The 13190-nt window shown below is 34.1% G+C and overlaps 1 protein-coding gene across 1 annotated transcript; it reads left to right on the forward strand.

Moving 5' to 3' along the window:
- Nucleotides 1-1712: 1712 nt before the first annotated feature.
- LOC143728999 (uncharacterized) lies at nt 1713-10486 on the forward strand. The gene is made up of 23 exons (XM_077219975.1): nt 1713-1743; nt 2303-2405; nt 2744-2853; nt 3415-3463; nt 3678-3821; nt 3938-4102; nt 4807-4956; nt 5056-5229; nt 5327-5356; nt 5475-5618; nt 5709-5873; nt 6528-6674; nt 7015-7173; nt 7328-7474; nt 7581-7727; nt 7949-8095; nt 8396-8548; nt 8659-8814; nt 9096-9242; nt 9344-9502; nt 9650-9796; nt 10089-10235; nt 10476-10486. The coding sequence occupies exons 2-23, from the start codon at nt 2393-2395 to the stop codon at nt 10484-10486; spliced, it is 2811 nt and encodes a 936-aa protein (XP_077076090.1). The 5' UTR covers nt 1713-1743; nt 2303-2392.
- The last annotated feature ends 2704 nt before the right edge of the window (nt 10487-13190 follow it).

Raw genomic sequence — 13190 nt, forward strand, 5'->3', positions numbered from 1 at the left:
AAACGGGTGATTCCCCGGTTTGGGATTTAGCGTGCTCCATGTAAACCTTTCTTGGTCGTGACAACTAACCGATGCCACTCTCACACGTCAAAGTAGCCGGAGCAACATTCTCTATTTACAGACATGACAATACATGCACGGGCGAGTGATGCATGTATGCAATTTCCAGTGAAAACCTTCCTGCTTGTTCGAAATATAAACGCTTATAATAGGCTTACTATAGTCAATTAGGGTAAAACAAAAACAAAACGTTTTGGTAGAAGGATTGATGATGTATTGACAAATTTGGCAAATTTTGAAAAATAAAATAAGTTACATAGTGTACCTTTACATTGAAAAAATGATTCTTTGCCTTACTATATCTCATGTGCATAGTAGGGCTGCACGATTAATCTCAATTAACATGAAATTGCGCTTAAACTGATTTGGTTTATTGTGATTATGAAATCGCAAAGGCTGCGATTATTTGTTATGCACAACTTGTCAGTGACGGACGGCAGTAGTAAATGGTGGTCCATATGAAAGCACTGCGAGTTTGAGTCGCTTATAACGTGAATTTGGAAAAGCAGCACACGCCAAACATCTTTCCAAACATGAGAAGCATTTATTAACCTGTTGTCCAACAAAAGACAACATTTAAAAAAAATCAAAGCGTTCCAATCTTCTGTTTATTCAGCTACATCGATAGTATGATGCCCATAGGGATTTCCTGGAATAACTTAGTTATCTACTTCTGCGGCCGGGCATATTTGGAATTTGATTGCGTGAGAGCGCCCTCTGGCTTTCAGATGGAGCAGCATTTACTACTGAGCACAGAGCTGTACTTCACTGACAAGCTGCGCATAAAATAATTGCAGCCTTTTCCAAATCGCGTGCATTTTCATTTCGATTAATCGTGCAGCCATAGTGCAAAGTAACTATAGTTACTTTAATATTTATTGTCTTAGTTATTTAATACTTAGTTATATATTATCATATATAGTATCAATCAGGCCCAAAGTTTAGCTCCGTTTAGCTCCAGCCCTGATCAAGCACACCTGAACAAGCTAATAAAGTAATAGAGGTCTTCAGGATTATTAATGCGTGGGCCTCATCCTCCTCTGACTTTCGTGGGACCAACTCCGCACAGGGCCCAGGATAGTATAATGTTGACTGAGTAGAAATTAATCTGATGAATCCTGCATAACAACTCTCAAACGCTCCGATTCACAGATACTGTTAGGAGTGTACAATTATGCAATGACGATTATATATTTTATACTCCTCCCATGAAAATACATTTTCTTATATTTATACAAATGTAAAACAGTGAGTTGAATAAAGAGATATTAAAATCTATTTATTATCAGCTGTTCAAAACAAATATGATACTGTTTAACTATGATAAATATGATAAAGTGTGTAACTGTAATACCCTATTCTCTTTCCATAATATGCCAATAATGGATTTCTTTCTAATCTGAGAGTGTATATATGTGATTTACTCCTGATAATGTAGCCCACAAAAATAAACACTGTTTCTTTTAAAACTCAGCCCACTTATCTGTTCTCTTCACACAAGAGAACAAGGAAATAATAGAGAGAATTAAACTGGTCTAGCAGGTGACCCACACGCAGTCACATTATTGTGGTGACAAAGACATGTTAATTACTGGAAGATTTTGTAGGTGGATCATTTGACAAGGAAACAAAATCTCTGAGAAACGAGTTCGGCATCTCTTCATGGTTGTTTCCAGAGGTTAGGTAGGTCTAACAAATCAATGTTTATTCTTTTGAATGTATAACTGCTTTAAATTTACTTTTTGAAGTAGGCCTACATTCATAGAAAGCCTTGACTTTAAAATGTACTGTTCAATGCTTTACTTTTGAAAGTTGTCATTTTTGTATGTCATTAATATAAACAAGCAGAAATTTGACCTAAATTCAGGTGTGCGATTGCTGTTGACTGGTGCGCAACCAATACTTGTGCTTGCGGTTTGCGGTTTGGGTTGTATGTATTATGAAACAATCCTTTTTTATTTCTGGTTACTGTACTTCCATTAAATATATGACCCTAATGTAGATATTCAAAAATTAATGGATAGAACGGCCAAACATAGTTCCTCTGATTTTTAAGGAATTTCGTTTTGTGAGTCACGGAAAGTCATGTTATCATGACAATTTCTGCTGATTTGTGACAAATGGCACCGAAATTTGACTGTTTGGAGCACTAGACATTACAAAAGACCTTAAACATCTTTAATCAAAATGTAGTCTTATCATTATCCACTGATTATCTATGAACGAATTTCCTATTTTACAGATATAAGGTGTCTGGATGAGCCATATAATTGCCTTTTGTTCTGAAGAAATGTGTTGAAGTGATTTTGACTAACATACATCAGTGAGAAACATGGCTGGTCAAGGTATGATCAACTAAATTATTTTGGTTCATTGTAACTACGTTTGTCACAAAAATGCTTTAATGCAAGTCATTGTAGTCAATTATCTCAAACCACTTTTAGATATAATACCAAATATTTTCTGGGTTTGTTTACGATATCTCACTAAATGATTGATCGAATTTGGTCCTCTTACCCTGCAAAAATGCTCACTGTTGAAACTATCAGTTTACATATTTGCATTGAAGACAGAATGCATGCAGTAAATTTCATTATCTTTTCCGAAACTGTGCTAATAAATGTTTGGTTTTTCTGATATCTATTTATACGCTATATATTTATGTGTATATTTAATTTCTCAGATACAGGACAAATATTAAGGTACTTTGCAGGAATCATAATGACGCTCCTGCTGACCCATGAATGTGTTGTGGAAACACTTGATTTCCCAGAAACAAGCATAGATTTAGAGGTAGGGGACGGTTCTTCTTTTTCACTGCGCGGAATATAAACACAAATCATGTATGAAAAACAATAGATTCCTGTCTTTTTAAGATTAACTTGCTATAATATAGTTTTCACTAATAATTCAATATTTTGTAACCATTAAAAGCACATTTAAAATGTTTAACATGAAATTTATAACATAAAACAAATGTATTGTATAGAGCCATGGTCCAAGTTTTATTATAGTTGTATTCATATTTTGAATGTGAATTTTGATTTTCGTTATGTGCTCTCTTTTTATTGGTTTTTCTTAAAATTTTGCTATTTAGGTTTAATTTAAATTTTTAGTTCAGATTTAGTTTTATTTTGTGTTGGTTTTTATTTATTTATAGCTAATAATTTTAGTACTTCAACATAAATTTGTGTCAGATTATTGCCACGACAACATTTCTAGTTTGTTTTTCAACCAATTTATATTTTATTTGATTTCATTTAGTTAATGTTATTAACCCTGCCATGGTCACATGATCAACTCACATGATAAAAGTTTATATATAAATAGATAAATGTATTTTATTTTTTACAGTTTAGCTACATTGACGGTCAACTGCATCATAGATTACCAAGAAGCCCAGGTTGGATTCACTGTTTTGTCCTCTACTCACACACTGTTATAATAATTGTTTGATGTTATTTATATAAGAATCAAGACACATTAACTTAATATGGTTTGTTATTTTTGTCTGGGATTTTGTCTGTCAGTGGTTTTGTCTTGTCTTTTACTTCAAGAGTACACGCCTCCTTATGACCGCATGATAATTAAAATCTCATTAATTTTCTCATGTATAGAGCTATTGGAGTTCATTGTGGTTGTGGAATTGAATGCATCCCAAGCTGTGGTGATTGAACAGATCAGAGCGTCATTGGCCTCCATCACATTCCCTCTTCGATTGGACAACAGTACTGAAATTACTGCTGCGAACATAACAACAGGTGAGCCTGTTAAACCGGTGTTCTAAAGCTATTTACGTAATTCTTACTGCTTAATTTTCATTTTTAATGTTGTGCAAACATTCTGTTGTTAACCATTTCTGTTATATTTACATTAGTGTGCCAGCCAAATGTGACCGAATACCAGTGCGTATGTGAAGATGGTTATGCATGGACATACAACAACTGCAAGACATATGAGGCCTGTGATGACATCCGTTTGGGCTCATGTGGATGTATCAGTGGTATTCCGAGTGATGGAGAGATGTGTGTGCTGGAGAGCGGTAAGAATCATGACCAAACAAGCCACCTGCAAATGTACTCTAAAAAGCTGTATTAATGTTTATGTTAAAAATGCTAAATTTAAATAAAAAAAAAACTGTTAAATGGTATACTGTAAGTTACCTTAACATATACAGTAAAAAGTATGAATTTGCATATAATTTAGTGAAAATCTATATTTTATTTATTTAAGACAATATACTATATGCATGTTTACATTAAAATATATTTTTAAGTAAAAAATTATGAGTCACCTTATAATTTATGATGAAAAGCAATTATGAATGTCACCCAAAAGTCCCTGTGTCATGCATCATTTCAATATATATTTTTTAAATAGTTCTGATCAATTATGTAAACATTGATAGTGTTATGGTGGTTTTTAAAATTAGATTTACTGTAGGTTGGTACATTAACTTATCAGTTAGCAAAATGTACAAATATATACTGTAAAATATATGGACACCAAAATACCTCTCATGATGCCTAGAAAGTTTTACAGTGAAATTGCACAGTCACTAGTTTAAGTTTTGTACTGTAAATTATACAAAAAAATGTAGTCTATTAACATCTGTTGGAAATACTTTTGATTTGTATATTTTATGTATTACACATTGCTATTGATAATATAATTATAATTACATAAACATGTATATTGTAATAAAACATTCAAAGTACAATAATATGCTTGTTGTCTCTGTCACAGAACTGCCCTTCACAGACTTATTGTTTGAAATTGAGATGGAATCATCAAGCATCTCTGTGATCGATGAGATGAGGAGATATTTGCAGAACATCACCTTTCCATTTCAGTTAGATGAGCTGGTTGAAGTATTCGATGTGGACATCACGACAGGTGAAGAACATCACATGACCTTCTTGAGCGTCTGAACACAAACCTAGCCGTTCTGATCTGTTAAAGATGACCGTATGTTTATGTTTTATCCTTTCTTAGTGTGCAATTTCAATGACAGTGGATACAAGTGTGTATGTGAGGATCAGTATTTCTGGCCGTGTGAAAAGTGCACAGAATATGGGAGCTGTGATGACATCACTAACAACACATGCAGTTGCATCAATGATATTCCAAGTGATAGACAGTTCTGTCAACCAGTCAACGAGATAACAAGTAAAATAGTTTTATACATTTCTGTTTGCAATCTCACAGAAGACCTCAGTTATTGTTACAGATTATTTCTAATCCATTCTCATCCTTTTCCTGGAAGATAACACTGCATGTGGGCAACCACCAACAGGTACATAAAAACATCTGATTTAAATCCCGAAATCCGTATAACTGCAGCATTTTCATGCATGTTGAAAGACAAGAGTGAATATTCCTAACTCTTTTTATCTTTCCTACACCCACTCCAGTTCCAGCTGAATATCTAACTGAAATTCAGATAGATGCCGAGAATACTTCCATCATTGATCAGCTAATGAGCTATTTGATATCTTTTAATTTGCCCTACATAATCAGTGACAGCACGAACATCACAGAAATCAACATAACTACTGGTACGAGCTCTGTCTCTGCTTTGACTTGTACTTTATACATCATATATACTGCTATAAATGAATGATAAACTTGTGAATTCTGCTTTTCAGTGTGTTCATTGAACCAAACCCAGTATCAGTGTAAATGTGAGGGTCTGTTTGTTTGGCCAAATGACACGTGTCACTCATACGAGGCCTGTGATGACATCACTGATGGTTCATGTACATGTATCAATGCCCTTCCAGTGGATGGACAGTTCTGCCAGTTAAAAGAAGGTGAGGCATTACATTCATAAATCTGAAAAACAACAGCATTCTCCCGTTAATTTTTTATATTTGACATTTGATTTGTAGCACCCCAATGCAACTAAATATCATGGACAGGGATTTCACACTTTTATTCTTAAACTTAATTGGTTATCTTTTCTTATGGTATACCGATAATTCAATCAAAATTGAAACCATTTTAGTGAGTCTCTAAAGACCAGTTTTCACAGTAACTTATTTAATGAAGTGTTTGGATACTTTCTCAACTTAAAAAAAAACACAGCAATTAATTAAAATGAGAAGTTTTTAAATAATCCATAACATATATGTAAAATGATTTCATTAATAAAATATTGGTAATGGATATGGTGTTTTTTTATATTGGCAGATTAAATTATCATACAGATATTGTGCCAAAAAGCATAAATCACATAAAAATTGGTTCAGCATATCAGTCATTGGACACTGCAATAGAAATCAGCCGATTCTGATTCACATTATTTTAAACACCAGAGTAGGAACGTTCATAAAAATACAGCAACACAACAACATTCCAATAGAAGGCCGTGGCTTTAAGAAAAAACTGTTTTTGACTGTGAGGGTACAGAGTTTCACTTTTGTTCTGCTATACTTGCCTTTGTTCTTTTTTTTTATTTTTTGCAGCATCACCTTCTAACTACGAGATTGACATTGATGTGAGATTCTTTGACTTGTTCCTGCTGAACTACTTAAGAAGTCTAATCATGAATATCAGCCTGCCTCTCATTCTGAGCAACAGCATAAATATCACAGATATCGACGTGACTACTGGTGAGAGCAGAAAGCTTCGTTCCATCAGTGTTTGCACAAAAATTTTGAATTTTAATACGATTCGTTTTATATTTCTTAACATGTATGTTAGATAGACTTCATAAAATCATCAAATTTGGGGTATTTTGAGGTGAGACTGTATATTTCCTTCTGCGCCACTGAATGTCTCTGGATATTAACATGAGCATAAACACAAAATTACTCCAATCATATATTTTTACCTACAAATGCAAAGATTTAGAAATGCTTTCTTGGTTTTACACTTAACACTAATCATTTTAAGTGTCTTCTATTGATTCTATGAATATAGCCAAAAAGTCGCCATTTCTTTTTTTCACAGTGTGTGGGTTAAATGGAACCCAATATGAGTGCAAGTGTGAGGAGCGTCATGTTTGGCCCAATGACACCTGCAGGGCCTATCATGAGTGTGATGAGGTTGTGGGAGGCACTTGTGGATGTATTCAAGCTCTCCCTTCAGAGGGTCCGCTTTGCCAGAGAGGTGAGAACTCACATTAGATCACAAATGTACTGATTGTAATTGTTGTACCATGACCAGTATGGTTTTACTCAGTGACACTTGACACGTTTTGGTGGTTTAGGAATCTTAACATTATTGCAATAGCTTCTCATTCTTTTTCTTTTTTTTTTTTCAGACATCAATGAATGTGAAGATGCAGTGTCAGTTTGTGGTCAATACTCCGATTGTATTAACGTCATTGGGAGTCACATGTGTTCATGCTGGAGTGGATTTAATACCTCCAATAAAGACAGTCCTGTGAGCCGCAACAACTCATGTCAGGGTGAGTATTATTAAATACCAGAAGTCTTTCATGTCTTCAGACTTTTTACCTAATTTAATACTGTAAACATAATACTTTTATTTATTTATTTATTCTTTCTCCATAGATATAGATGAATGTCAGTTCAGTCCGTCTGTATGTGGTCCACATTCCAACTGCACAAATGAAATGGGAAGTCACAATTGCTCATGTCTGGATGGATTCACTGTAACAAACTCAAATCTCACCATCAGCTTCAATAACACATGTAGAGGTACATCCTATAATCACATATATATATATATATATATATGCAAACCAGTATGCAACAGTTAAAACAACCGAATTGCTTATATATATCTGTTGCATACTAAATTTTATTTGTCCTCTATTTATAGTTACCAAAACTAACATAGATTTGAGTTAGAGTGACATTCATATTTCAGTGTTCCTAATAACAACAATACCTTTTTTTCATATCTTCCTGTAATATAGATGTTAATGAATGTCTAAAGACATCAGAGTTCTGTGGTCCAAACTCTCGTTGCACCAACTCAGTTGGGAGTTACAACTGTTCCTGCTTAATTGGGTTTACTGTAACAAATATGAATCAACCAGTCAGTACCAGTAACCCATGCAATGGTAAGCATGTAGAAAATATACTTCATCATGATGTATTTGATTTATATTATAAGTATATTTGACAGAAATATCAATTCAATCTATTATATGGTTCAGTGTGTGTTTGTTATTTATGTTTTATCCATGATAAAAGCTTCTTGAATGCATACTGGAGTTATTAAAAAACTGTTGCATGAAATCCTGTATGCTTGAAAAATCAGTATCTGTTAATAGTTTCCTTTTGTGAACTTTGATGATTGTATTTGTAGGTGAAAGGCATAGTCATAATTTCTGGATGTTTTTGTATCTTTATTTCTACAGTGACTCTACCTTTGACTGAATATCTGATTGAAATTCAGATCAATAGTGTGGATAGTAGCGTCACTGATCAGCTGAGGAGCCTTCTGATGTCTTTTAATTTGCCCTACATAATCAGTGACAGCACGAACATCACAGAAATCAACATAACTACTGGTACGAGCTCTGTCTCTGCTTGGTAATCTTAAATAGCTAAGAATAAACTTTATACGTCATGAATACTGACATGAATTATTTGATGTTTGGACTCTTCTTCTGCTTTTCAGTGTGTTCATTGAACCAAACCCAGTATCAGTGTAAATGTGAGGGTCTGTTTGTTTGGCCAAATGACACGTGTCACTCATACGAGGCCTGTGATGTCATCACTAATGGTTCATGTACATGTATCAATGCCCTTCCAGTGGATGGACAGTTCTGTCAAGGTGAGACACTGGCGTCATTCTACAACAACATCAGTTTTATCCCTTCAAGTAATTTGTTCTGTTTTTCCTGGTTTGATTTTCCTGCATTTTGCTACTAGGATTGACAGACTGATTATGTGCTTGTTTTTGATTGCAAATAACTCTATTAACAACTCATTAATGTTCTTTTAAATTATAAACCACAGGCTACAGAGGTCCTTTAAAAAAATATATAGTTATTTTAAGAATTGAATTACTCGGACTAATTGTTCGGCTCAATCTGCTTCTGTTTTTTCTTGCAGTGCTGGCTTCTAAGTACTTGATTGACATTGATGTGAGATTCTTTGACTTGTTCCTGGTGAACTACTTACGGAATCTCGTCAGAAATGTCAGCCTGCCTTTGACTCTGAGCAACAACATAAATATCACAGATATTGACATGACTACTGGTGAGAGCTGAATGTTTCCTCATGTCACATACTAAGATGAGTTCAGTATTAGGACAAACTGACAGTTTGAACACAGATGAATAAATCCTATTCTATTACAGTGTGTGGGTTAAATGGAACACAATATGAGTGCAAGTGTGAGGAGCGTCATGTTTGGCCCAATGACACCTGCAGGGCCTATCATGAGTGTGATGAGGTTGTGGGAGGCACTTGTGGATGTATTCAAGCTCTCCCTTCAGAGGGTCCGCTTTGCCAGAGAGGTGAGAACTCACATTAGATCACAAATGTACTGATTGTAATTGTAGTAACATGACCAGTTTGGTTTTACTCAGTGACACTTGACTTGTTTTGCTGCTTTAGAAATCTTAACATTATTGCTATAGCTTCTCATTCTTTTTTTTTTTCAGACATCAATGAATGTGAAGATGCAGTGTCAGTTTGTGGTCAATACTCAGATTGTATTAACATTATTGGGAGTCACATGTGTTCATGCTGGAGTGGATTTAATACCTCCAATAAAGACAGTCCTGTGAGCCGCAACAACTCATGTCAGGGTGAGTATTATCAACTGATTTTGTTTTCTATTTTTATCTCATACAATTGAGAGTACAGAGCTGCTATATCTTTACAGTTTGTGTGAATACTAGTGTGAGGTTTAGTTGTTCCTGTTTGAGGTGTAACATCACCAAACAAATAATAATTTTTTCTTTTTACCGTCTTGGAAATAAATCAATACTTTTTGTTTAAATACCAGAAGTCTTTAATGTCTTTAGACTTTTTACCTAATTTAATTCTGTAAAAATAATACTCTTATTATTTAAAAAAATATATATATTTTCTCCGTAGATATAAATGAATGTCGGTTCAGTCCGTCTGTATGTGGTCCACATTCCAACTGCACAAATGAAATGGGAAGTCACAATTGCTCATGTTTGGATGGATTCACTGTAACAAATTCAAATCTCACCATCAGCATCAATAACACATGTAGAGGTACATCCTATAATCACATTTATATACATGTATATATATATAATATTTGGAAAATAACCTAGTGTAGTTTTTTAGATTTTTCATTTTTTGCAATAAAATCATATTTAAAACTGTTTGTTGATTAATTAACAATTGAAAGCAATTCTGGTTTTTTTAACGGTAGCATACAAAATTTTATTCGTCTATTTATATTTACCAAAACTAACATAGATTTGAATTAGAGTGACATTCACATTTCAGTGTTCCTATAACAACAATACCTTTTTTTCATATCTTCCTGTAATATAGATGTTAATGAATGTCTAAAGACATCAGAGTTCTGTGGTCCAAACTCTCGTTGCACCGACTCAGTTGGGAGTTACAACTGTTCCTGCTTAATTGGGTTTACTGGAATAAATATGAATCAACCAGTCAGTACCAGTAACCCATGCAATGGTAAGCATGTAGAAAATATACTTCATCATGATGTATTTGATTTATATTATAAGTATATTTGACAGAAATATCAATTCAATCTATTATATGGTTTGGTGTGTGTTTGTTATTTATGTTTTATCCATGATAAAAGCTTCTTGAATACATACTGGAGTTATTAAAAAACTGTTGCATGAAATCCTGTATGCTTGAAAAATCAGTATCTGTTAATAGTTTCCTTTTGTGAACTTTGATGATTGTATTTGTAGGTGAAAGGCATAGTCATAATTTCTGGATGTTTTTTATCTTTATTTCTACAGTGACTCTACCTTTGACTGAATATCTGATTGAAATTCAGATCAATAGTGTGGATAGTAGCGTCACTGAACAGCTGAGGAGCCTTCTGATGTCTTTTAATTTGCCCTACATAATCAGTGACAGCACGAACATCACAGAAATCAACATAACTACTGGTACGAGCTCTGTCTCTGCTTGGTAATCTTAAATAGCTAAGAATAAACTTTATACGTCATGAATACTGACATGAATTATTTGATGTTTGGACTCTTCTTCTGCTTTTCAGTGTGTTCATTGAACCAAACCCAGTATCAGTGTAAATGTGAGGGTCTGTTTGTTTGGCCAAATGACACGTGTCACTCATACGAGGCCTGTGATGTCATCACTAATGGTTCATGTACATGTATCAATGCCCTTCCAGTGGATGGACAGTTCTGTCAAGGTGAGACACTGGTGTCATTCTACAACAACATCAGTTTTATCCCTTCAAATAATTTGTTCTGTTTTTCCTGCTTTGATTTTCCTGCATTTTGCTACTAGGATTGACAGACTGATTATGTGCTTGATTTTGATTGCAAATAACTCTATTAACAACTCATAAATGTTCTTTTAAATTATAAACCACAGGCTAAAAAGGTCATTTAAAAAAAAAAAAGATAGTTATTTTAAGAATTGAATTACTTGGACTAATTGTTCGGCTCAATCTGCTTCTGTTTTTCTTGCAGTGCTGGCTTCTAAGTACTTGATTGACATTGATGTGAGATTCTTTGACTTGTTCCTGGTGAACTACTTACGGAATCTCGTCAGAAATATCAGCCTGCCTTTGACTCTGAGCAACAACATAAATATCACAGATATTGACATGACTACTGGTGAGAGCTGAATGTTTCATCATGTCACATACTAAGATGAGTTCAGTATTAGGACAAACTGACAGTTTGAACACAGATGAATAAATCCTATTCTATTACAGTGTGTGGGTTAAATGGAACACAATATGAGTGCAAGTGTGAGGAGCGTCATGTTTGGCCCAATGACACCTGCAGGGCCTATCATGAGTGTGATGAGGTTGTGGGAGGCACTTGTGGATGTATTCAAGCTCTCCCTTCAGAGGGTCCGCTTTGCCAGAGAGGTGAGAAATCACATTAGATCACAAATGTACTGATTGTAATTGTAGTAACATGACCAGTATGGTTTTACTCAGTGACACTTGACACGTTTTGGTGGTTTAGGAATCTTAACATTATTGCAATAGCTTCTCATTCTTTTTTTTTTTTTCAGACATCAATGAATGTGAAGATGCAGTGTCAGTTTGTGGTCAATACTCAGATTGTATTAACATTATTGGGAGTCACATGTGTTCATGCTGGAGTGGATTTAATACCTCCAATAAAGACAGTCCTGTGAGCCGCAACAACTCATGTCAGGGTGAGTATTATCAACTGATTTTGTTTTCTATTTTTATCTCATACAATTGAGAGTACAGAGCTGCTATATCTTTACAGTTTGTGTGAATACTAGTGTGAGTTTTAGTTGTTCCTGTTTGAGGTGTAACATCACCAAACAAATAATTATTTTTTCTTTTTTACTGTCTTGGAAATATACCAATACTTTTGTTTAATTACCAGAAGTCTTTCATGTCTTTAGACTTTTTACCTGATTTATAACTGTAAACGCAATACTTTTTTTTTTTCTCCATAGATATAGATGAATGTCAGTTCAGTCCGTCTGTATGTGGTCCACATTCCCACTGCACAAATGAAATGGGAAGTCACAATTGCTCATGTTTGGATGGATTCACTGTAACAAACTCAAATCTCACCATCAGCTTCAATAACACATGTAGAGGTACATCCTATAATCACACACACACACACACACACACACACACACACACACACACACACACACACACACACACACATATATATACATATATTTATTACTCTAATATTTGGAAAATAACCAAGTGTAGTTAAATTTTTTGCAATAAAATCATATTTAACACTGTTTGTTGATTAATTAACAATTGAAAACAATTCGTTTTTTTTAACTTGCATACAAAATTTTATTCATCTATTTATATTTACCAAAACATAAGAAATCATAGATTTGAATTAGAGTGACATTCATATTTCAATGTTCCTAATAACAACCATACCTTTTTTTCATATCTTCCTGTAATATAGATGTTAATGAATGTCTCAAGACATCAGAGTTCTGTGGTCCAAACTCTCGTTGCAT

This window comes from Siphateles boraxobius, unplaced genomic scaffold, assembly GCF_051911475.1.
Source record: "Siphateles boraxobius isolate OS27281-9 unplaced genomic scaffold, OSU_SipBor_1 8, whole genome shotgun sequence".
In the NCBI taxonomy this organism is placed as follows: Eukaryota; Metazoa; Chordata; class Actinopteri; order Cypriniformes; family Leuciscidae; genus Siphateles; species Siphateles boraxobius.

What these genes read in the sequence shown, in the direction of transcription:
- LOC143728999 (XM_077219975.1), top strand. An exon ending in ATGTGGGCAACCACCAACAG is followed by an intron (nt 5,357 to 5,474) that starts GTACATAAAAAC and finishes CACCCACTCCAG; the next exon opens with TTCCAGCTGAATATCTAACT. An exon ending in GGGTCCGCTTTGCCAGAGAG is followed by an intron (nt 9,503 to 9,649) that starts GTGAGAACTCAC and finishes TTTTTTTTTCAG; the next exon opens with ACATCAATGAATGTGAAGAT.